This window comes from Ambystoma mexicanum, chromosome 10 (assembly GCF_040938575.1).
Source record: "Ambystoma mexicanum isolate Mex_15411 chromosome 10, UKY_AmexF1_1, whole genome shotgun sequence".
In the NCBI taxonomy this organism is placed as follows: Eukaryota; Metazoa; Chordata; class Amphibia; order Caudata; family Ambystomatidae; genus Ambystoma; species Ambystoma mexicanum.
Window position 1 is genome coordinate 549,101,921 of NC_090932.1, and position 24,685 is coordinate 549,126,605.

General features: G+C 48.3%; 1 protein-coding gene across 1 annotated transcript in view; it reads right to left on the reverse strand.

Annotated features, from left to right (window-relative positions):
- Positions 1-6,296: 6,296 nt before the first annotated feature.
- Positions 6,297-24,685, reverse strand: part of DTYMK (deoxythymidylate kinase) — a 372,901-nt gene continuing 354,512 nt past the window's right edge. The window contains exon 5 of the mRNA XM_069618126.1: positions 6,297-8,091. Coding sequence (XP_069474227.1) covers positions 7,981-8,091 — 111 coding nt within the window. The 3' untranslated portion in view covers positions 6,297-7,980. The remainder of the gene's footprint in view (positions 8,092-24,685) is intronic.

Here is a 24,685-nt window from a genome sequence, read left to right on the forward strand (position 1 = left end):
TTGTCCGCAAAGACTTCTAGGACTCTACTTTCAAGCTCAGACGGTGGATATCCGCAATATCGGACCCATTCTCTTATCTGATCTATTGTCTTAGGGAAAACATGCATTATAGTACCTTCAGATTTATTATGGGTCTTCGAAGGGCAACCGCCAATGGAACAGGCAGGCATTGTGGAAAGTTCTGAAAAGTAAAGATCAACAATTCTCTATGAATACCAATGTGTTAAAAAATTAAATAACACATAAAAGGTTCAATGCAAGGTTCGTTTTGGTTCTTGGAACTATACACGTTATTCACATGCGGATAAGTATTTGAATAACTTAAAAAAAATAGAAAGATAATTTGACTAAACTCAGAACATGTGACTAGTTCCTTGCATGTACTGTCTTGAACGAAAAGAAATTGGACGCAAAATGATTATGGTACATGGCCTTACCTTGACGAACAAACAGTTAGATGCAGGGATCAGAGTAGTTTCTTGTCGTAGAACAGGGAGCAGTTCACAGGTTGCAAACTGAGGAGTTTCCTCGAAGTGGTCACGGAAGTTCACAGAGACGAAGAGCAGATAACCAGCACCTTCACGGATTGACTAGCAAAGCGCAAAGAAGTTCTCATTAGAAATATGAAGTGGGTTATAAAGAATTCGAAACAGGGGTGTGTTTGTGAATGAATGACGTGTATATGTCGTGGCATTATGCGGTTTGCAGGGGGCCGTCCAGCGTGAGGGGGGATGCTTGGCAGGAGACACGGGGTCTGGAGGTAGACATGGGAACAACAACCCATGCTCGATAGACCACTTTGAAGTGTACATGGTCTTTGGCACCTCTTGGCCTTTATCGCTCCCTGACAGCTCCACTTGCCAGCACAAGTACCCCGGTGCGAACTGCCTTTGATAGGGCGGGGGGGTGGATTGGGGCGGTGGTCGTGCAAACAAGACTCGTTTGCCGCAGGGCCTCACCAAGGAGAGGCCATCTAACTGCATGTAAGAGGCAGGCTGCAGGATCTAGTACATGGAAGGCAGGGGGGTGAGTTTATAAATACCTCACCCTCCCAGGAGAATATATGGGTGCAGTTCACCCTGGAGACCCTGGATGCCTAGGCAGTTAGTCAGCAGCAGGCTGGCCTGTGGTGGCAAGGCGGCACGGGCCAGAGGGGGTCATCTCTGTACCCGGTGCCCAAAAGGATGATTTATTATGATCAACCATATGGATTATTTACCTATAACCATGTTTTGTATCAATAAAATCCAACGGCCTTCCTTTTATTGCCAACGCTTGAACAAAGTGGTGTGGTAAGTATTTTTGGGGGAGGAGGCAAGGCCGGGAGGCTTGATGCCAACCCGCAAAATAACATATGTATGTCTGCTGCATATGGGTTCAACGGTTATGTGGATTGAAGGTGGGCGGCCAGCGTGAGGGAGGATGCTGGCCGGAGACATGTGGTGTGACAAGACAAGGCACAGGAAGACTATTCAATGGAGACACACTAGATTCATTTAAAAAATCAAAACAACCATTGTTAAAATATATGTTGGGTTTTATTTTAGATCTTAATTTCAATTGAACATAAATAATAAACATTACACATTGTAAAGTTCCGGTTGCAGCACATCCAGGGAAAATCCGCGGTATTGTCCACTGTCGCTGGGGAAATGTTGTCTAATGGCAAGTACCGCACAGGCAGGTATTACTCTCTGAACGCGGTGTCCGAGCCTCCCGTGAAGCCACCAAGTGAAGCAACGATAGGCCACCAGCCTGTACCACCTGTGAAAATGAAAGATGCAAACTGTATTAAAATGACAAAACTTTCTTATCACTGTCGATTCAGGTAAAAAATGTCATTCTGCTTTGAAAAAAATTCTATCTAGAAAATGCACAATATGGAACCAATTTACATGCATTCGAATGATATGTAGATGTAATTTTATATGTGGGAGACGACCATGACATAGTAGTGGCATCACTGACATCACAACCAGAGTATACTTACTCGTTACTCGGATTACGCGGACGAACAGTGCCGCGAAGTTCGTGCATAAGCACCATCATCATCCTCAACACGGTCCGTGAGAGGCAGGCTTCCCTGAACTCTGGCAGCTCGGTGATGCATTGCGGACTTGGCTCGCCTTCCGAAATGTAGGCCAAGCACCCGGAATTTTCACGGCAGCAGCAGTTCTCCTCCTCAGTTGGCATTAGCTCGCACCGATTGCACGTGCACCAGGTGGAGACGCCGTAAATGCGACATGGTCCAGGCTCTTCATCCGTTGACTGGTCCTCCCAACTGCCATCCGAATCCCCATCGTTTTCGCGTGCTTGCCTTTCCAGTAGTTCTTGCTCGGTGTACTCGGGCTCTTACATATACGGCATTATTGTAGCCATTGTGTGGTAAAGAAAGTAAAATAATTTACAGAGATGGTACAGGTGTTCACAAGGCCTAGAAGCGGCGAAGGTAGCTGACCAGAGCACAGAAACACAAAGTAACACAAACTCAAAGTAACACAGAGAGAGTAATGGAATCGAACATCTGCTGCTGTGTGTTGTGAAACGGTGTGTTTATACTTATTGAGGAAAGAGGCGTCCTGCCATTTCCATGGCGACACTTCATTAGCTGAGGCGCAGCGATTGTTGACACGAAACGTGCTTTGCCGTTGGGAAATGGGCGGTACGCGTCTGCTGATGTCAGGCTCAGGGGCGGGGGATTTGATTTAGTGCCACAAAAGCAGGGGAGCCAGGTCGATGGGGGGAAATGATAGGATTATCAGAAAATGGCGGCTGATTTCGAGTGCGTTAATGGACGAAAAGTCGGGTAAGGTCCATAGGAAAGTTTTCTACGATCTACCGATTTATGCTTAAAAACACATGGCCGAACCGTAGGGACAATAAAAAAAAAGTCCCGGAACTATCCTTTAAATTTGCCCCAGAGATCATTTGAAGGTGAGGCTGAATGATCCATTCACCAGGAAAGGGAGGGTGTCAAGGAAGGGGGATACATACATCGTCCAAACACTTTCTTACACCACCAGGATTTGTTGCTCATTTTCAGAGAAATAATCAGAAACTGGTCCCTCTTCTTGTCCTAGGATAGATCAAGAATACTACTGTCCTCACTATATTCCTAACTGAATTTCTAAAAGGTGGGTGTTATGATGGCTGAGTCATTGGCCTCTTGAAAGTTGTTCTACGTCCACACATGCAGTCAAACATATAAGGTTTACAGAAATGACCTCTTTTCAAGTTTGATAGTGAATGTGTGTCCAAAACAGATCCCTAATTGGGAACAAAGTGGACATGTTTACCGTCACATGCTCATATTTTAAATGGATCTACATTAAAAAACGAATTCCAAAAAGCTTGAGTTTCAAAATTGCAAAGCCAGCTTGGTCGCAATTTGAGACTCAAGCTTTTGGGATTCTGTTCATTTGTCCCCCGCTTTGCCTTTAATGGATGCGGGGGACACCCCTGCAGCCCATAATGCAGAACTAGGTGTGCGGGGGACACCCCCGCAATCCATGCTCACCTATTTGGGCATTTTTGGATTCAGCATTTCCCACCATGATGAATGCGCAGAAAATGTGTAGTTAGCATTTTTCTAAAATATTATTTTGGGGTAGTACCCTTTTAAATAGGTGTTTCAATGGAAACCCTTTCTTTGGGATCTTATGTTTTTATACATATGGATTTCCGATTCTTTGGAGCAATGCTACTCTGCGAGGCATGTAACATTGAGATAGGTATCTTCCCCCTTAGCAACCTCCTTAGTGACCTTGTGCATAAATGGTCTAAGTTCTCATCCACTTTTTAAAGTTCTTGATACTCTGTCGCCCAGTGCTATTTCACTTCTTCTCATAGTTCCTCGATAGACATTCTGGACGTAAAGGCAAAAGTATCTCTTATCAAATTCCTTGCATGTTTTAAATATTTTTGGCCTAAATCTCAAACAAGTAGTGGTACTTGGATTGGGCATCAGACCCAGATGCCAAAGTTAGTGCTCATCTATATGATGGTTATACCCCAGACGAAAGAAATGGTCAAATCCCGAAAACACTACTTAAACAACCTGCCCAATATTAAATTCCAAAAAACAGTCTGTTCCAATTTCACAGGTTGCTTGTATCAATGAAATGTCACTCAATTTTTTCCAGGGTAATGTAAGTTCTCACAACATGTCTTTGTTATCGATTGTCAGTACCTATTTGCAAAGTTGAAAGTGAAATATTTAAGACAAGCCACTGGATGTGGATTAATGCAAAACATGCAACTAAACAGATCATGCTGGAAAGGTGTGTCACCAATTGCCACATCTGATTCCAAAGGTTTTGTTCCCCCTTATTTGAGATGTTAGGAGTATGACCTCAAGGCGATGGAATGGGGTGTTTTCGGAAGTAGGGAAATCATGGACACCTACAAGAAAGCCATTCTTTATTACTCTGGGATTCTGGACTCCATCCTTCTCATCACCTTCTTTGGAAATTATTTTTTCTTAAACCACCCTCCCCTCCCCCTTGTCTTTTGCCTGAACCCTTAAGCCTCATTCCCCGATTCCAGACAAGAGTTTGAGAAGGGCTCTCTTCAAATCAAATAACACAATAGTAGAGCAGTTTTGTCTGGCATGCTCTGCTAATGCCCTGGTCAAAATACACTAAAAAAGCTGTGCAGGCTACATAAAGGAGAAAGCACCTACCTATGTATTACTTACTTTATTTTATGGAGTAATACAGACTGGTACACCACTTATTTGGAAGGCTGCCATGAACCCTATCACTTTACAACTGTCCAACACTACTTCGTATTCACTTTTCCGAATACATTTCCTCTATGGAAATATTCCTCTGCTCAAAGACCCAGCAGTCTAATGTGTTTAATTCATTTGATACATGGTTTACGGAATGAGGTCCGGAAAATTATGCAGATTTAGAAACATTGATAAACCTGTGTTATAAAAAGTGATTTATAAGAAAGGTCAACTATAAAACTGTGGGTTGCCAGAAACCAATTATTTCACTAGGAAGGTGACCGTGCACCTAAAATTAAAAAGTGGCAAGTACAAAGTCTCCCCTATACAGAGAATGAATGAAATGGGTGACTAACAAAACAAAAGTTCAAAAGCACATGAAACAAGTGGTTAGGCTAATATCATTAACCTAGTTTAAAATTTTATTCCAATTAATGTAATCTATTGATCATACTTTGCAAATTGAGTAAGCTTATTTAAAATATCTTTACCACGTTCCCCAATCCCATCTATGCCTCATCCAGAATAACTATGATATTATATTAACAGGTTTAAGCCAGTGGGAAAATAGATTTGATTGTTAATGAAATTAAGATTAAGGCTATAGCAATTATTTTGGCAACAATTAGAATGAAGATTTAATTGTGTTGCTGTAGCTATATTTTACCTTTCTTATAGTTCCAGTTTATAATATGCAATATTTTAGTTTGGTTTATGCAAGCCTTTTTAGATCTGTCTAAATGTAGCAATTACATACATAAACATTAAACAAAGTTCACATTGTTTTTGAGTAAAGAATTATCCGGAAGTAAAACACCTTATTTACAGAAGTAAAATATAATCCAAGCATGGGAATCCAGGTGCCAGTGTACTACTAGCTGTGGGAATAATAGAATAAACTAGTTTGGAATGATTCCCGATGTATTATTGTTTTAATGGTCTTGATACAACTAATATATTTCATCAATTTGCACACTCTTGTATCTCAATATATAGCATTTTCAGGACAATACTTGATCAGTCAAAGGGGGGGGGGGGGGGGGTTATTCACCACGTGCATCTTGTTGGATCATATTTTTAAAAACCCGACACAGTGGCTTAACTGAAATTCAGTAATACATATGACTAACATTTGCCGCCTACATTATTGTAATTTCCTGTTTTACAAATGGTTCCAAACACTTTGGTTTCCTCATACTATGACCACATGTGCCAGTACTGATGCCAGTGTATATAGCTATATTTTCGTTAGGAAAAAAACTTGAAAACAGAGCAACAAAATTTAGTTTACCAAAATGTAATTTAGAAAAAAGTCATTGTAGCATTTCAAATTTGACCGGATAACCTTCTAAAGAAAAAGTGTAGGGATTGGGGAGAGAAGGGGATATGGGGGAGTAATGGGGGGGGGGGCGCTCAGGGTGTCCACTGTAAAAAAATAAAATGAATATGAATGCAATACATTAGACAAATGTAATGTATGGGAAATGCAACACTACATATTGTTTAACTATCTTATTATGACACAAATGGCCACTACATGGTACAACATGACAGAAGCAAGTGATTCAAGATAATGAACACAATTGCTTTAATGTTATCATACAAACGAAATGTAAGTTTCGTGATTTATTTAAAAAGGTTTTTCTGGCGATTTAGAGACCCATGACCTGATGATTGTCAAAGGGGAAACCAGCACAAGAAATATGCTTTTCGAAGAGACAACAAAGAGAAAGATATGTGTCCAAGCAGTATAGAACCAGGCATACAAATGTGAAAGTGTACTTCTGTGAAATAAAAAGACATTTAAACATTAAAATATATGCTCAATATAACAATTGGCAACCTGTTCAAATCTGCACACACCGTTGGTAGCCTTGCAAAGAAAATGCAGCAAAATAAAGAACAAGTGAATTCTAAATATCAAATTGGTAACTAGAGAATGCAGCAGTAAATACTGTACTAACTTTGATAGTTCTACATGCACAGCGTTACCCTTGCAACAAAAACAGCAATGTGAGGTGACACATTTACAATGAGGTATTTATCACTTGCACAGAACATAGACAATTTAGCTATAAAAACAAGCATGGCCCGACTTTCAAATTAAGCAAAGTCTCAAATGAGAAATGCCAAATTAAAGACCAGCGACTGATCATTGCTGATTCCATGAAATACAAGTATGCATGTAAAGTAGAAGACAAATGTGCACAATAAAACAAAAACACCAACAGTTAATCGCCCTACTCTCAGCAAATGAACACATTTGCAGATATGTGCTGCTGCTACTTCTAAATGCCTCGTTCTCCAATTATTAGTTATGTAACTTTACCTGATGGTTATTCGGCACCCAAAAAGCAGTAGTTCTTTAAAATTCTTCAAAACTCTAGCAACTCAATTAGACAAGTAAAAACACCCCTGACAAGCATTGATTCATATACAAGTCCGTTTTTCATCTTTTGGTCCATTACATTTCAGCTTCAAATACATACAATGTATAGCATTTGTTTCATAAAATGCCAGATAAGTTGCCAATAAGTGAGAGGACGACAAAGGAAGCGAGAGCTGGCTTAGCAGTGCACAGCTGCAAGTAGATACAGATGGTTTGTCTTTTTGAAAGAGCAAAATGACAGCCTCCACTCAGACCAGCAAGGCTGTGTTGCTGTAGTGTAAGCTCGGGTGTAGTTCACCCAGGTGCTGGCACGGTTTTAAATCCAAATCCAAGTTACAGACTAAGGCAATCCACACATACTGAGAATTTGACAGTCTGAGCGAACAATACTTCAGGTGAGAATGTGGTCATCCTTCCTCACGTCCAGTTAACAAGGGACTGCTTTTTTTGTGGTTTCACTATGGGGTTTGCTTTGAAGAAAACCCTGACAGTATATAGGAACAATATGGAAATTGCTAGTGTCCCCTCATGGGTTTGGGCACGATATTTCGGAGGTTCAGCTTTCTATCACTGCTCTGCAACAGGGCAAGACCGAGTGATAATTAAAGGTCAAAACTGTTTAGACTACGTGGGTTGTACAGCTGCACCAGATAGAGTTAAGCCAGAGCTTGACAAACCTAGGCTTAATGATTAAACAAAAACAATTTCACTGAAACAGTGTATGTAAACAAATCTGTGATTGAATACGGTAGACATTTGGACTTCACTAGAATATCCTGCTGATCCTTTAGTTCAAAAGGTGGACGACAACTCAGCAAATGCAAGCATTGGGCCCTCTCCAAAAAGATGAGTTCTAGTTTTATTTCCAAAGCTCTCCAATAGGCTGTTGCTGGGCTTCCTTAATGGCCTCATCAGAGAGAATTCGGATTTCTTTATGCACATCATCGATCGTCTTAGAAGCATCAATCACCTACAGTTTGTTTGCACAATAGGAATAAAAGAAAAGAAAACATTAAACCATCTTCCCTCCAATCGAAAATGTAGTTGTAAACAGAAAGTGTGGCATGCAGACATTCAATGCAGGACAAGCATTGTCACTATCCAGAAAAACAAGTTACTTACCAACTGGTAACGTTCTTTCGACTAGATGTTCCTCCAACGTATTCCACATCTTTGACATGTAATGTCCACAGCTGTGTACTTCGGAAACACTTTCAGCAGAGGGCGTCCTGCGTCGGGTCGATGTCCCTCGAAGGCCTCCCGTCAAGGGGATGTCACCGGATGTTATAAATAGGACACACGGTGCCCGTAGCCTCCGTTTGTTTTTTCCTCCATAACGTGCAACATGCACACATCCAATGACTGCTTGACTGCACATAGCCTTGCGGAACCGTAAGCTGCAATAGCATAGGAAATTCTCCAGAGGGGCAGGCTGGGAGGGCGATGTGGAATACGTTGAAGGAACAGCCAGTCAAAAGAACGTTACCAGTTGATAAGTAACTTCTTCTTCAAATGGATTGTCTCCTCCAACGTATTGCACATCTTTGACAGACTCCCAGAGCAGTACCAGAAAATGGAAGCGGGAAAGAATTTACAATACCCAATCAGATGGCAGAATAAAGAACCACCTTATCAAAGGCCATATCTTGACCATGGATGGTATCCAGGGAGTAATGTTTAACAATGGTGTGGGTAGAAGCCCAGGTGGCTGCGTCATAAATATTCCTAATAGGAACTCCCCGCTGCTGGGCTGTGGAAGTAGCCACGCCCCTAGTGGAATGAGCATGCAACCTTCCCGGAGGGTCCTTGCCCGCCAATCAGTAACATTCAGTAATAGTGAGGATACTCCACCTGGACAAGGTCTGTTTGGTAACAGCCTGGCCCAATCGGTGTCCAGCATACCCCACAAAGAGTTGATCGTCCACTCTGACCCTGGACAACCTAGAAATATAAAAGCTCTGAGATCTCCTAGGGTCCAACCTATGGAGTTGCTCCTTTTCCTTACCAGGAGGAGGAGGAGGATGATAGAAAGACAGAAGAACCACTTTCTAGCTTAAATTAAATTCAGATACTACCTTAGGTAGAAAAGAAGGATATATCCTCAGTACAACCCTATCCTTGTGGAACACATTAAAGGGCGGCTTAGATGAAAGTGCCTGCAATTCACTAATTCTGCGAGTGGATGTAACTGCAACCAAGAACACCATCTTGAAAGACAACAGTCTTAAAGGACAAGAGTGCAAAGGTTCAAATAGAGCACCCATCAGGAATTTCAAGACCAAATTCAGATCCCAAACCGGCACCTGGAACGGGGACGGCGGGAACACATTAGTGAGCCCTTTAAGAAATTGGGAAATCAAAGGAATCTTAAAATAAGAACATTCTTCAGCTGAGCGCTTGAAGATAGACTGCACCGCCAGGTAACATTTAATGGTACCTACTTGAAGGCCCCTGCGGGCCAAGGAAAGCATGAAAGATAGAACCATGGGAATGGAACACTGAAAAGGATCAACATTTTGTCCCCAGCACCAGTCGCAAAACTTACAGGGATTTGGTTGCTGGCCACCTGGCCGAAAGCAACACCTCCATCACGCCATCCGGCAGGTCCCAATCCTTATACCTCAACCTTTCAGATACCAAGCGTGAAGGTTGAGAGTCTTGACCTCTGGATGGAGAGCCCAACCCCCCCGCCCCCCTCACGCGAGAGCAGATCCTCTCGGTAGGGAAGACAGCATGGAGGGCAGATGGACATTTCTAGAAGGTCCGGGTACCACGCTCTCCTGGCCCAATCCGGAGAAATGAGGATCATGTGGGATCCGAACCGCCGCAACCTCCTTAACACTTGAGGAATGATGGGGACCGGAGGAAACGCATACAGAAGTGGGAATGACCAATCCACTAAGAAGGCATCTCCAAAGGCTCCTCTCTGAGACAATTCCCTTAAGCAGAATCTCTCGCACTTCCAGTTGGCACTGGTCGCAAAGCGATCCACTGTCGGGGTCCCACAAAGGGCGAAGATCTCCAGAAGGACTTCCTGAGCCAACTCCCACTCGTGAGAGACTGCTCTGCCTACTCAGAGCGTCCACGGTCACATTCTCCTCTCCGGCCAGATGAACTGCCAAGAGTGATATTCCTTGCAGGATTGCCCAGAACCAGAGCTGCCTCGCCTCTCTGCACAACAGGAGTGACCCTAGCCCCCACCTTTTTTGTTGAGGTAATGCATGGCCACTGTATTGTCCGTCATGATCAGGACACACTTCCCCAGCACAGATGGCACCAAAAGCCTTCAGGGCCAACCTGATGGCCCTCAGCTCCAACAGAATGATATGGAGTCTGGACTCCGACAGAGACCAACGACAGCTGACTGTCAACTCGTTGGCATGAGCTACCCATCCCGTGAGGGATGCGTCCATCACGATCGTCACCTCCGGCCAGGGTAGCCAAAATGGAACCCCCTTCATCAGATTGCCTTCGACGGCCCACCACAGAAGGTCCTGGGCGACTGAGGACAGCACCTGAACAGGGTCCGACAACCTACCGGAGGACTGACACCACTTGAGCTTGAGTGCCCATTGCAAAGATCTCATCCGCAACCTGGCCTCTGGCACCAGAAGAATGCAGGCTGCCATGAGGCCGAGCAATCTCAAGAACTCAAACGCTGGGAGACTCTGGGCATGCTGAAACTTGTGCACCATTTGCTGAATGTGATGAGCCCTCACCTGGGGAGGAAAACACTGCCCCAGGGACGTGTCGGGCACTGCTCCGATGTACTGGAGCCTCTGAGTTGGCGTCAAGTGGGACTTCTTTAAGTTGAGGGAGAAGCCCAGCTTGTGGAGGGAGTGGCAGGTGACGGACAGATGATCCAGGACTTGCTCAGGAGAGCGTGCCCTGATCAACCAATTGTCCAGGTAGGGGTAGAGGTGAATCCCCCCCTTTCCTGAGATGCGCTGCCACCACTACCATGAGCTTAGTGAAGACCCTCGGGGCGGAGATCAATCCGAACGGCAGGACCCGAAACTGAAAGTGCGAGTCACCAACCGCAAACCTCAGGTACTTCTTGTGCTTTGGATGGATCAGCACATGAAAATAAGCGTCCTTGAGGTAGAGACACCAACCAGTCCTGAAGTTGAAGGGCCTGAGGACTTGAGAAAGAGTAACCATCTTGAACTTGTCCTTCCTGAGGAGTTTGTTCAAACCGAGCAAGTCCATGATGGGTCTCAATCCCCCGTCTTTCTTGGAAGTAAAAAAATAAGGAGAATACCATCCCTTGTTCCTCTCCGCTACAGGCACCAGTTCTATGGCGCCTTTCTCCAGCAGGGCTTGAACCTCCTGCACAAGGAGCGGATCCGGACTCTGCAACGAGAGATTCCCCGGTGGATTGTCGGGAGGCCTCTGCCAAAAGGGAAGACAGTAGCCGTGGGCTATGATCTCCAGAACCCACACATCTGAAGTAATGGCACGCCATTCAACAAGATGCTGCGCCAGCCTTCCCCCAACCAGCGAACCATGGGACATGGCCTCATGACTGAGCTGAAGCGGCTGCGGTGTTGCCTGAGGGCAAAGAGGCAACTGCCCAAGCGACCTTGGCACCTCGAGTACCCTGCTTTCCACCTCTGGCACTCCTATGGTGGCCCCTTTGACTGGCAGCTCCTCTCGCTTTACCAAAGGATGAGTAATAACAAAAGGAATCTCCCCTCCATTGCTGTCCCCTAGGATGAAAAGGCAGAGGTTGGCGAACTGCAGCGCCCAACGACTTTGCTGCAGCTTTGGAGGTCTGCACCTCTCAAGGCTCTCGTCAGCCTTGCTGCCAAAAAGATGTTCACCGTCCAAGGGCATGTTGAGGAGCCAGGCCTGCACATCAGGAGGAAACCCCGACTTGCGCAACCACGCAAACCTGCGTATTACGGTGCTCGCCGCCATGGACCGGCTGACGCAATCTGCCATGTCCAAACCCGACTGAACTGCCTCACACATGGCGTCCTTGCCATCCTGGATCATAGCAAGAAAACCATCCTGTTCGTTCCCTTCGGAAATATGTTCAGCCGCTAAGGTAACAGTTCCACAGAGTGTGCGTGAAACGTGACAAGGCACATACGGAGTTGGCCGCCTGAAGGGCCATACCCCCTGAAGAAAACACTTTCTTCGCCCTACCATCAAAACACTTGTCGTCCCTATCAGGAGGGATGGTAGGATACGACGCCTGCTTTGCTGGGGCCGTAGCTGTCTGCACCACCAAACTCTCCAGAGCGGGGTGCTTGGTCAAGTAGCAGGGGTCGCTACTGGCTGGGTGGTATTTTCATGGCAAAGACTTGCCCACTGCCGGGATACTCTCAGGAGCAGTCCAAGCCGCTGCCACCCTCCTCTGTAGAGCCATATGGAACGGCAGTACCGGGTCAGTTGGTGGACCTTGGTCGAGGATATCCGTGACGTCATCCTGAAGAAAATCCCCTGGGGGAGCAGACCACCCCAAGTACTCGGTGACCCTAGACATAAGGCGCCGGTACGAGGAGTCGGCATGGGTGCCAGGCTCAGGCCTACAAAACTCCACCTCCGGAGAGGTGTCCAGACCACTGGCGTCGTGCAGGGACTGATGCAGGTCCTCAATCTGGCTATGGCCTGAGAGAATATCATCTGGCATCGTATCGGGAACCATGCCATCATCAGGGCCCTCATCGACCTCCAAAATGTACTCAAGATGGCGGAAAGTGTGCACAGAATGGGGAACAAAGCCATGCTTTACCTTGGCCAGAGCCTTTCTAGGGGGTTCTACCGTGCCCCGGGGTACCCCCATCGAAACAGCCTCGAAAGGCATTGAGGGAATAGATGCCGAACGCGGCGGCGACAGCATCGACGGCATCGACACAGGCCTCGAGGGCGGAGCCCCAAGCGTGTCCCTGGACATCCTGGGCGCTGATGGCGTCGACGACTTCCTCAGAGGCGGAGCCTCAAGAGAGTCCATCGACAACCTCGGCGCCACAGGCGTCTACGTCTTCCTCGAAGACATCACAGGCTCACACGGTCTCGAGCGCGTTGAGTACCGGGACCTGGAACGGGCATGACTAGAACGATTCCCCTCATCAGAGCGGGACCGCTCCCACGAATCGTGCCGACCACCCGAGCTCGAAGGCGTACGAGCGGTGTCTCTAGTCCGATCACGACCGACCCCACTCAGAGGCGCGGACGGACCAGTGCCCTGCGATTCGAGAATCGCTAGCATTTTCTTATCGAAGGAAGCCCATTCCTCCGGTGTCGCATGCTTGGTGGGATAAGCGACCCGCCGACGGGTGGAGTCCTCGGATGAGGACGGGGAAGGCGACTGATGACGGCGCTTCCGGGAGTGCCTCGAAGAGGCAGAGGAGTGGCGGGACCCACTCCGGGACCGAGACCCACTGGACGTCTGACGACGATGCAGAGAGTCGCCCCTCGAATCGTTCGTCGAAAGCCCCGTGGACCTCGACCTCCAGGGCTTGAACATCTTACCGACCGACAGTTTCTTCTTGTGCTCCCACAAGGCTTTGGACGTAAGCGACTGGCAGTCGACACAATCATCCGTGTCATGGGCCTCCCCGAGGCAAGCGTCGTGCGAGTCCGTCATGGACATCTTGGACCCGCAGTCCCCGCACTTCTTGAAGCCTGGACGCGGGGTGGAAGAAGAGGTAAACATCTGGAAGGACTTTTACTTCACAAACGAACAGGTTCTAAGAACCGAAAGAACAGAAACTCCAAAGAGTCGAGGCGCGCCGAGATCTCCGAAGTGAACACGTTCACGGAAAAAACGCAATTGAGGCTACGGGCGTCGTACGTCCTACTTATAACATCCGGTGACGTCGGCTGTCGGAGGAGGTCCTCGAGGGCGGCGTATCGACATAATCGACACAGAAAGATTTTCCGAAGCAGCACAGCAGTGGTGATTACTGTCATAGATATGGAATACGTCGGAGGACCCAATCCCCTCGAAAACTTGTTTTGTGCGATTGTTTCAAGTCATCTGCTGGGGAAAGTGTACCAGCTTTGTCACTATGTCCTGTGTAGATGTATGTGTGGTGGAGAGGGCAGGAGCCCCCACGAACTCCTCACCTGCAACCACAGAGAACATTAGATGCAAGGCGACCACGGTGGATCATCTACATAGATCGCCTGCAGCAGCAGTCATTGTCCATGGTGAGGCCAACACTGAATATCCAGTAATCGCTGCCTCAATCCCCTTCTTTGTGCCCCAATACCTGCCTGCACACCATTAAGCTGTGCTCATCTTCTAAAACAGCTGATTTCGCTTTAATCATGGGAAACAAAATGCCGGGCGTCTCACTGCACCAAACCGAGGCTTGGATCCGTTGCTAAGCAACACGTTGATTTTTTTTCATCTGACAACATCTGCCGGCAGGCGGAAAATCGGCGGCCCGACGATGGCCAGAAAAAGGCCCCGTCTGCCCCTGTTCGCACCAGGGAGCAGTTGGTATCCTGAACACATCAGACACAACCCCTCTTGCAGAAAGAAACTACTTCTTAAAGCACCTTCCATAAATCTGCTAATGAGTACTACTGTCCCAACCCTACTTAACGTGATTGTGTACAGTCTTGTCACAAACACTTTACCGAACTACCATCATCACTGTCTCCACTATATTCTTGCCAGTTCCATATATTGTTGATACAGCCTTTGCGCAAGCCATGCTCGCAACGCGCAGACTAATCCTTGCATAATCATAACCTGTCGCTAAACGCTACTTGTTCCTAACCCAGATTGTTTGATTTGGCATGCCTAACTTTAGCCATACTCCATGCGATGTTAGAGATTACTCCCACAGCGCTATGCTATCGCTAAAACTAGCATAGATAAAGGGGCATATCCAATGTAAAGTATAACGCCCGTGTCAGTCATGTGTAATATGTACAGAACAAATCCTCCAAATAAAACTTCATTAGCCCATGTCTGCCAGACTTGCCCAAGAAACATAACTGCCTAGGTTACATTAGATTATTCTTCAGTGTGCCAATGCATTGCTATTAAGCTTTTATGTACTGCCTTATGCTGAATTTACCTATTGATTGCAATTATCTGTGTTAACTTTAGACTTGCTATCAAAGCCTTAACTGTATGTATTGAGAGTCTACATGCCTACAATCTACTAGTACACTATACCTGCCAATACTGGACCAACCCACTAGCCATTATTGATGTATACTTTCATGAATGTTGCCTTACCCATCTACTATAACTATCTAGGCACATTGTGCTAAATGCAAACACTATTGCCATATTGCTCAATTTGTCCTAATGCTACACTATATGAATTGCTCTAATACACTATGTACCCCACTTTGCTAAACCTAGTCTACTTAGGCGCCCTGACTAACCTAATGGTACTATCTACTATGTTCATGTCCACTAATACAGCAGACACTGTAGACACTCATACTACCATGACCTCCAATCTACCAATAGACAAGTCCGGTATACCCATGGGCTCACCCTTCCAAAAGACCCCTTGCAACACGGCACACAGAAACCTTAGACTCCTGGCACAGCTGCCAAAATTATTTGAACCACCTATCAGACATGAGGCCAGCCCAGACCACTATAGAATCAGAGTATCTCATAAACCCATAACAAAGACTATCCCCACTCCCAATTCAAAGTCCCACTCTAAAAGACCTAGGACTCCCACTTGCATACGTGCTTGCTCCAGCACACTCCAACCACCTCCACCAGATAAGTCTGTACCGGACCTAAAAAGGAGCTCTAATAAATGCAAGATCCTTAGTCACTCATGCAACAGAAATAGCTGAAGTCATTTTAGCAGATGACTATGACTTCATTGCTATTACAGAATCCTGGTTACACGAGGCAGCAGGCCCTGTGCTGACCTTAGCAGTACCAGATAACTACACTATCCTTAGAGCTGATAGATGCGAATCACGAGGCGCAGGATTAGCCATCATTGTCAAATCTAATCTCTCTATGAAAATAACCTCTTCGCCCAATATTAAATCACGTGAATCCTCATCATTAAAACTACCCACTGCCAACTCTCAAACCTTGAACATCCATCTCATATACAGACCCCCTGGCCTAATCAGTACTTTTAACGAAGACATCCACTATCCTGTCGGAGAACTTAAGAAATACGTCACAAACCCTACTGTTCGGAGACTTCAATTTAGGATTTAACGACACTAATGACCAACAGGCTACCTCTGTAGCTAACATCCTGACAGAACTTCGCTTCACCCAGAGAGTGAATGCACCAACTCATAACAAAGGGATGATTTGCGATTGGGTTGCAGATCACATCTCTAATGCCTCTATCACCTCCATCTGTCTTCAAATCTGGATTGACCATCACCTTATATCTTTTACACTGTAAACTAAAAGGCTCATCACACAGTTACCATCACCTGCCCTCACCACACTAACTAGAATAAGAACATTTTTACAGCAAACAATCTCCTTCCCCATATCCTTCCTAATCTCAATTCACTACCTGACAATACGGATCCTAGCCTATTAGTCAAAGAATATAACAAAGCTATGACTACAGCTCTTGACATCGCCCCTTTAAAACTTAGAAACAGCAAACCTAAAAGTCACCTTAACACTTGGTTCACTCCCCATCTGAAAAACTTAAGGTTAGATAAAAGAAAATGCGAAATTGCATGGAAACTACATCCCACTGCAGATAATAAAATGAATGTAATCAACATTTCAACCCAATACACGTACGATATCCTCTTGGCAAAATAAGAAACGTATAACAGAACCACACAATCCAATTCTAGTATGAAGGAGCACTTCACAATATTAAAAGAATTAGAAACCTTTATCCTATTACAAGACAATTGTGTCAAAGATGAAACATGTTGCTCTGACATTCAGCATGAACTAGTCAACAAAGTCACCAACTTTCAGAATAAAATAGCCCAAAAGAAAGCTTCACTAACAACTCCAACGCCCTCCATCAAAATACCTCTGCCCAAGACTACACCTCACCCAGTTTAACTTCTCCAAAGTATGTATTAGCGAGGTTGAGAAAGGAACAAGTTACTTACCGGTAACTGTTGTTCTCCAGCATGGGTCTGGCAGGGATTCATATGCTCATGAATATTCCCCATTGTCAGGCTGGGAATCCTCAGTAAAGAAAAAAATCAGTTTGTTTAGTTTCAGAACTGTCTTTCTACTAATAACCAAGCACTGGTCTCTGGGTCATACTGCCCCCAGCCAATGACTGCCCTCTACCTAAGCCCCTCCTCTGGCAGCCACCTTCAGATGTGGTAGGACATAAAGTGGCAGTAGCACCAAGAGCAGAGCCGCAGAGGGGTTGGAGGGAGGGTTTGCATGTGAATCCATGGCAGACCCATGCTGGAGATCAACAGTTACAGGTAAGTAACTTGTTCCTTCTCCAGCATGGGGTCTGGCATGGATTCACATGCTCATGAATACAAGAATACATAGCAGTACACACATGCAAACACAGGAGGTGAAAAGGCTCAACATTAAGCATCTCTTACCTCCTCACCAGGCTCACCTTCAAGCAAACAGGTTGCACAGCACTGCTTGGCCGACTCTGGACTCCGCCCTGGAATCCCGGTCAGTAGAATTTCGTGAAGGTGTGCGTCGACCTCCACGTAGCTGCCCTGCAGATGTCCAGCAGGGGCACACCAGACAGGAACGCCGTAGTAGCAACGGTCGCTCTGGTCGAATGGGCTCTCGGACGGCCGGGCAACGGTCGGTTTGCCAACCGGTGACAGCGCATGATGCAGCCAGAGAGCCATCTGGAAATGGAAGCCTTGGAGAGGGCCTTCCCTTGGTTCACAGGGCCAATGTTCACAAACAACTTTGATGTCTTCCGAAAACTCTGTGCGGTCCGCGAGTGCAAAGTCCTCTCAGCTGGCGACGGGAAGAAAACAGGCAACACCAAGGGCTTGTTGAGTTTGAAGTCCGACGGCACCTTGGACATGAAGGAGGGGTGCATCCTCAGCACTACCCTCGCCTGATGGAATGTCAGTTACGGTGGCTTACAGGAGAGGGCCTGGATCTCTCCCACTCGTTGCGCGGAGGTGATGGCCACAAGAAACGCTGTCTTCCACGATAGGAATTTCAGCAGCGCCAAATGCAAAGGTTCGAATGGTGGACCCATGAGCCTGGTCAGCACCACGTTGAGCTCCCACGCCGGGGCCGGAGCCTTCACCGGCAGGAACGAGCGGAACAGTCCTTTCATGAACTCCTTCACCAGGCAGTGAGATCATAGCGACGACTGCCCCAGAGTTCGGTGTAGCGGGATATAGCCGCCAGATGAATTTTGATGGAGGCATGTACCAGCCCCGCCTTGGCCAACGACAGCAAGCATGGCAGCACTTGAGGGGCCATAATCCGTAGAGGGTTGATCTTCTGTGCACGGCACCAGACAGAGAACCTCTTCCATTTATGGCCATAGCACTTAAGTCGAGGACACCCTGGCCTTGGCAAGTACCTCCTTGCAGTCCGCCGGGATATTGTAGCCTCCAAACTCTAGTGCTGTAGGAGCCAGGCCTGCAGGTTCAGAGATCCTGGGTCGTGATGCAGGATCGCGCCTCCTTCCCTGGCGAGAAGATCCACGTCCGTCGGTTGCTTGACCGGAGGGGGCGCGGACATGCCCAGAAGGTCCGGGAACCATATCTGCCTCGGCCACGCCGGTGTATCGAGGATCATCCTGCACCGGGACCGTCTGAGTTGACTGATGAGTCGCAACGGCAACGGTGGCAATGCATAGAGGAACAGGCCATCCCAGGGGAAGGAGAATGCATCCCCCATGCTCCCCGGATGGGGAAACCTGCTGGCGAACCTCCGGAACTTGCTGTTCGTCGCCGTCGTGAACAGATCGATCTGGGGACTGCCCCCATCATCGGAATAGGCGATCTACTTGATCTTGCCGAAGTTCCCACTCGTGGCAAGAGCGCAGCACCCTGCTGAGTGAGTCGGCGACAGTGTTCTTCACTTCTGCCAGGTGAAAGGGTAGCAGGAACATCCCCTGGGCGACGGCCCTGTGCCACAGATCCTGCGCTTCCTTGGATAGAGCTGGAGATCTGGTGCCCCCCTGCTTCCAGATGTAGAACATTGTAGTGGTGTTGTCGGTGAAGACCCATACCACCTTGCCCTTGAGGGACGGAAGGAAGGACCTGAGGGCCCAGAACACAGCTTGGAGCTCCAGGACGTTGATGTGCAGTGACCTCTCCTGCGGGAGCCAAAGTCCTCTTGCATGGAGATCTCCGGTGTGCGCGCCGCATCCCTCCAGGGAAGCGTCCGTTGTCAATTTGCTGATGAGCTCTGGTCTGGAAGTCCATGCCCGCTACGAGATGCGTGCGGGTGCCCCACCACCGGATCGCTTGACGGAAAGTCTTGTTGAGGGAGATCTTGTCTTCGAAGCTTCCCACCACTTGTATCCAACGGGTGTTGAGGAACTACTGCAGTGGCCGCATCCGCAACCTGCACAGACGCACGAGGTAGATGCATGACGACATGCCGAGCAGGGACTTGATGGACCGCACCCTGGCTACTTCCATGGCCAACAGCCGTTGTACCTTGCCCAGGATGGCCTTTATCCTCTCCGACGGTGAAGCCAGCCGCACCACCGTGTTGAGCCTGGCCCCTAGGAACAGGGGGTCCTGCGATGGCACCAAGCAGGACTTTGCAAAGTTGTGCGAGAACCCCAGTTCTGTGAGCAGGCGGACAGTCCCCGCTGTGTGGTCGAAGGAGAGTTCCCTTGACTTCGCTCGGATGAGCCAATCGTCCAGATAGGGGTAGACGTGGATACCCTGCAGACGCAGCCGCGCCGCCACCGGTGCCAGGCACTTGGTGAAGACCATTGTTGCCGACTTCAAACCGATGGGCAGTGCCCTGAACTGATAGTGCCGCCCCTGGACCACGAAGCATAGAAACCTCCGATGTCCTTTGTGTATGGAGATGAGGAAGTATGCATCCTCCACGTCCAGCGACGACAGGAAGTCTTTCTTCCAGCTGTCCCAGCACGTGTTGAAGGGTGACCATCCGGGATTTTATGTACCTGTTGAGGCGGCGGAGCTCCAGGATAGGCCGCCAGCTGCCAGTCTTCTTTCGGACAAGGAAGTACCGTGACTATACGAGTTCTATTGCGCCCTTTGCCAGCATCGCTCGTACCTCCAGAAGTAGTTGTGGGATGTGGTTTTCTTTCCTGGCCACCGGTGGAAATTGGAAGTGCCGAGTGTGCCCGAGGGCTAGGGCATCCAGCACCCAACGGTCTGTGTTAGGGAGAATTCTCATTCTATGGCTAATTTCCCTTACCTATAGAGTCCCCCAGCAGCTTTGCTGGATTTGAAGGGTTTGTTTTTTCTCCTGCTAAGAGTGAGACTCTTTCCCACTCTTGGGCTATTTTGCTATGTGTGTTCTAGGCTATTTTTTGTGTTTAATGTCTATGGGGTTTTTCCTCACCCTCATAGGAACCATCTTTAGACATCTGTGTTACACAGCACCTTCAGTGCAGTAACACAGGGGTGTCATAGTGACCCCCAATCATAGATTCCATACCCTGGGACTGACTACTGTCTCCCAGGGCATGTAAAGTCCCCATTGACTTTACTAGTCAATCTTTATGAACTAAACCAGTACAACCCAGTACTGGGAAGGGTTAATAGTTTTTCCCTGGTGTTCATTTTCGAGAGGGTACCGTACAGTCTCTCTCTCAAAAGTTTCTGGCTGGTGGCAGTGGTTACTACTGTAAATATTCGACCGCAAATATTTCCCTATGAGATTTTCCCATTGTTCGAGGCTACCAATTTTACTGACAGCCTCTAACATACCGCTGGTTTATTTTTATATTAACTTTACTCCAGTGGGTTTTATTTGCCAGAACTTTAAATTCTTTCTCGTGTCTTTCTCCAAGGTCCTAACCCAGGTGAGGGATCCTTTGTTCGTCCTTTTGGCGGGCTTCTACCAAGAAGCCCTCCTTTCGGCGCCTCTGAGTCTGTGGTGGACCCATTGTGCGGGAGGGGGAGTAGGCCCCCTGGACAGGGTTGCCTAAGCAACCCAAGTCGCTCTCTGCCCTGATAGGCTGGAGGGTCTCCCGCCAGGATGACCACTCCCATGTGTGAAGGACAGCTAGGTTGTATGAATGGGGGTCTGTCTGCATAAAAGCAGGGTCCTGAGGACTGGAAGAGCAAGGCATCACCACTGGAACTAAGAAGCCAAATAGGAGAGAAGCAAAAGACATCTGCAACAACTGAACCACTGGTGAAGCCCTGCTGCAGCGTCTCGCCACTTTTCTCCACACGGCGAGAGAAGATCTTCCTCTGCAAGAGCCTTCTTCCCTTGGCAAACTGGTTGGCCCCACCAGCTCAATCAATCAATCGCCTTACAGGACCTGCCTTAGTCAAATCGCCAGTGCCCTGCACTCGGAGACTGGATAAGCTAGGCACCCGTCCACCACGGCCGCGATTTAAAGGAGCGTACCTTTTAATCCGTTTCGGCATCACCGCGGCTGGCTTCTTACCTGGGCAGTGCAGTAACTGGAACCTTGCTGCACGACGAGAGCCTCTCTTCCTCTGCTGGACAACACAAACTGGAACCACTGCCACCGCAGGAGACGCTTCCACTTTTTCAGGTACATTGTTCCGCCAGGCCTCCCGTTTAGCGGGGTACGGTTAAAGGTGTTTGAAATCCTTTACCCACCTCCTCGGTTGGCCGCGCCTATCATCTAACATTGTCTTTCGCCTTCTGCAACCACCTTTTTGAATCGTTTAACAAAGACTTGACTGCAGCTACAAGGATATTTTGCTTCTAGGCACTTTGCCCTGTACCACGGACTCTGGCACAGGCCTATTGACTCTGGCTAAATCTGTTATAACTGCCTTCTCTAGATTGCTTCTCACCTAGAAATGTGTTGGTGCACCCAACTCTTATAACTACCTTTTCCTTCCCATTCTTTAAACTTGCGAAGTGCCATTTTGCTCGGTTTTCACCTCAGTATTATACATGCTAAAGTACTGCCTTGCCTAAACCCGTTCACAATCTTATTGGGAAGTGTTGCTAGGGTGTTTAAGAGTATATTCCTGTAGAAGAACAAGTTACTTTCCCTCCCTTAGGAGAAATTGTTACAGTGCCCTTTGTGTTTGGTTTTCACTGTGCCATTTTGCTCAGTTTTCACTCTAGCTCAAACTTGTCTACAATTTAATCAGGGAGTTGTGTATACTTTGCTTGACTATGTTAAACATGCTTTAATACCTGTGATTGATGTGTTGAAATAGAAGTGTGTAAAATAAATATATATATTCTTCTTAAATACAAAGCTTTGGTCAGTGTTTCCTTGTACCATAGTACTGTAGTCTTATTGTATAAACCCTGAATACTGCTCATCTCCCTCTTGAGATAAGTCTGACTGCTTAGCCACAGCTACCAACTAAATCTTTGTGGTACAGACTGATACCAAAGACGATTTATTGCATATGCCTGTAGTCTTAATCTTCTGTAGTGCTCCCTAAGGGAACTGCACAGGATACTGCCTAACAGTCGGAGATTGATTCCCACACGCTGACGAATTTCGCCAGCCGGCCTCCCACCGGAGTGCTCGGTGGGGGCCCGACACCACAGCCGGTTCAGTCCTGCTTCGCCGAGGCCTTGCCCCCTTGGGCCCCTTGGTGACAATGTCTCACCAGCCTTGTTGAGGCCTCTGTAGGCTTCTTGCGACAAAACAGGCCGCCTGGCGGTATGACGAAGAGCTGCCGCCGAATCCTTTGGAGGCACCTTGGGACTTGCCTCTGGAGGTCCGAAAGGATGGTTGTCACTGATGTAGCGTGCCCAGGGCACGGGCCGTCTCGGTGTCAGCCTTGATGGCCTGCAGTGACCCATCCAATGCCTTCCCGAACAGATTGTTCCTGTCGAAGGGCATGTCCAGTACCCTGTTCTGTACGTCCTGATGGAAGTCGGTGGCTCTGAGCCAACCGTGCCGGCGAAGGCAAACGCCGTTGCCCATCTGTCAAAAACTGCTGTCAGCGATGTCCGTGGCTACCGTGATCAGAAGCTACCTCGCCCTCCTGCAGGATTTTGCGGGCCTCCGCTCTTGTCGTCCGGGAGAAGGTCCAGGAGGGGGGCGATTTTAAGCCACAGCTCCCCATTGTAGCGGCCCACGATAGCGAGAGCGTTGGCCACCTTAATGGTCGTCGCTGCTGACGAGATGACACTACGTCCCATGGCATCCAGCTTCTTCCCCTCGCCGTCCGGCGGGGAAGTGGAAGTCGATGCCGTCGCCCCTGCAGATTTCTTCTTGGCCGCCGCAGAGACTATTGAATCTGGGGACGACTGCACCCTGAGGCACATAGGAGCGGAATCTGGGACCCGGTATTTCTTCTCGTACCGGTCTCTCTTCGCAGGGGTCGTGGACGGGTTCTTCAGAAGGGACATTCCCTCGTCCCAGATATTGTCCAACAGCAGGCCTGAGAGTACGGTCTTCCTTTTGGCCTCCTGTCGTTGATGCAGGAATCCCTCCTTCTGCTCTTCGGGGCATAGTTGGAAAAGCTCAGAGGCCCTGGCGATCATGGCGTGAAACGAGCCAATTTCGTCGGGAAGGGAAGCCCGGAGTGGGGGCGATCTGTTCCGTCTCCGCCGTCGTCCGTCCCAGTCGTCACCGTCTCCGTCTCATCCCTCGGCGGAGGGGATGGAGAAGGATGGAAAGGTGGGGGTGGATGGACTCACCTACGCTTGGCTGGAGGGTTCCCCGACGGTCCAGGCGCCGCTGGATCGTCCGCCGGCGGTAAGGGCAACCTTGTCCTCATCTATGTGCACAAGGTGTGCAGTGCCAGCAAGATGTCTTCTGACCTGTCTGACGGTGTTGGCATCGGTTGAGACGGGAGTGTCGGCAGAGGCTCCTCAACCTGCCGCTCTTCGTCGCCTCCACCTTCGCTCTCTATGTCCGCCTCGTCAGGATCCTTCCCGCAAGCCTTGACCTCCTCAAACCTCTTGTCCAGGGTTGCCTTGATGACAGACAGCTCGTCCTCGGAGGAGGTATCTGAGTCCATTAGGACTACCTAGCCCACCCCCTCCTTCTCAGCCCCGGGTTTCACATGGCTCTTTTCGATAGGCTGGAAAGACTATCCCCTCCGGGATGGCAGTAAAACTCTAGGCCTGGAGATAGTCTCCACTGGGGTCGCCTCTGCAAGCTTCCCATGGCCGCCACAACTCCCTCAATCGAGGCCTTAGCCGGGTGAATCTGGGCCTTCACGACCTTGGGCGTGTCTGAGGCCTTCACCGTGGGGGGAGGGTCACCGCCTCGCTCCCCCCCCCCCCTTGGCTTTCTCCATCGGGACCGACCGGGCTTCTCCCAAAGCTTACCCAAGTTCTCAGACTTCCTTTTCACCGAGCCGGAGCTTTGGCTCGTGGTTGACGGCGTTGGTGACATCACACCCTGCTTGGCAGCCGAGGAGCCCGAACCAATGGCGCTCCCGCTGTGCTTTGCCTTTTGTTGGGCCTCCGTCGCCGGAGTGCCCTAAAAAGGTCTTAGAAGACCGCTCAGACTACTACTTCTCACCTGCTGCTGGGCTCTTCGCCTGCAGCCAGTCAG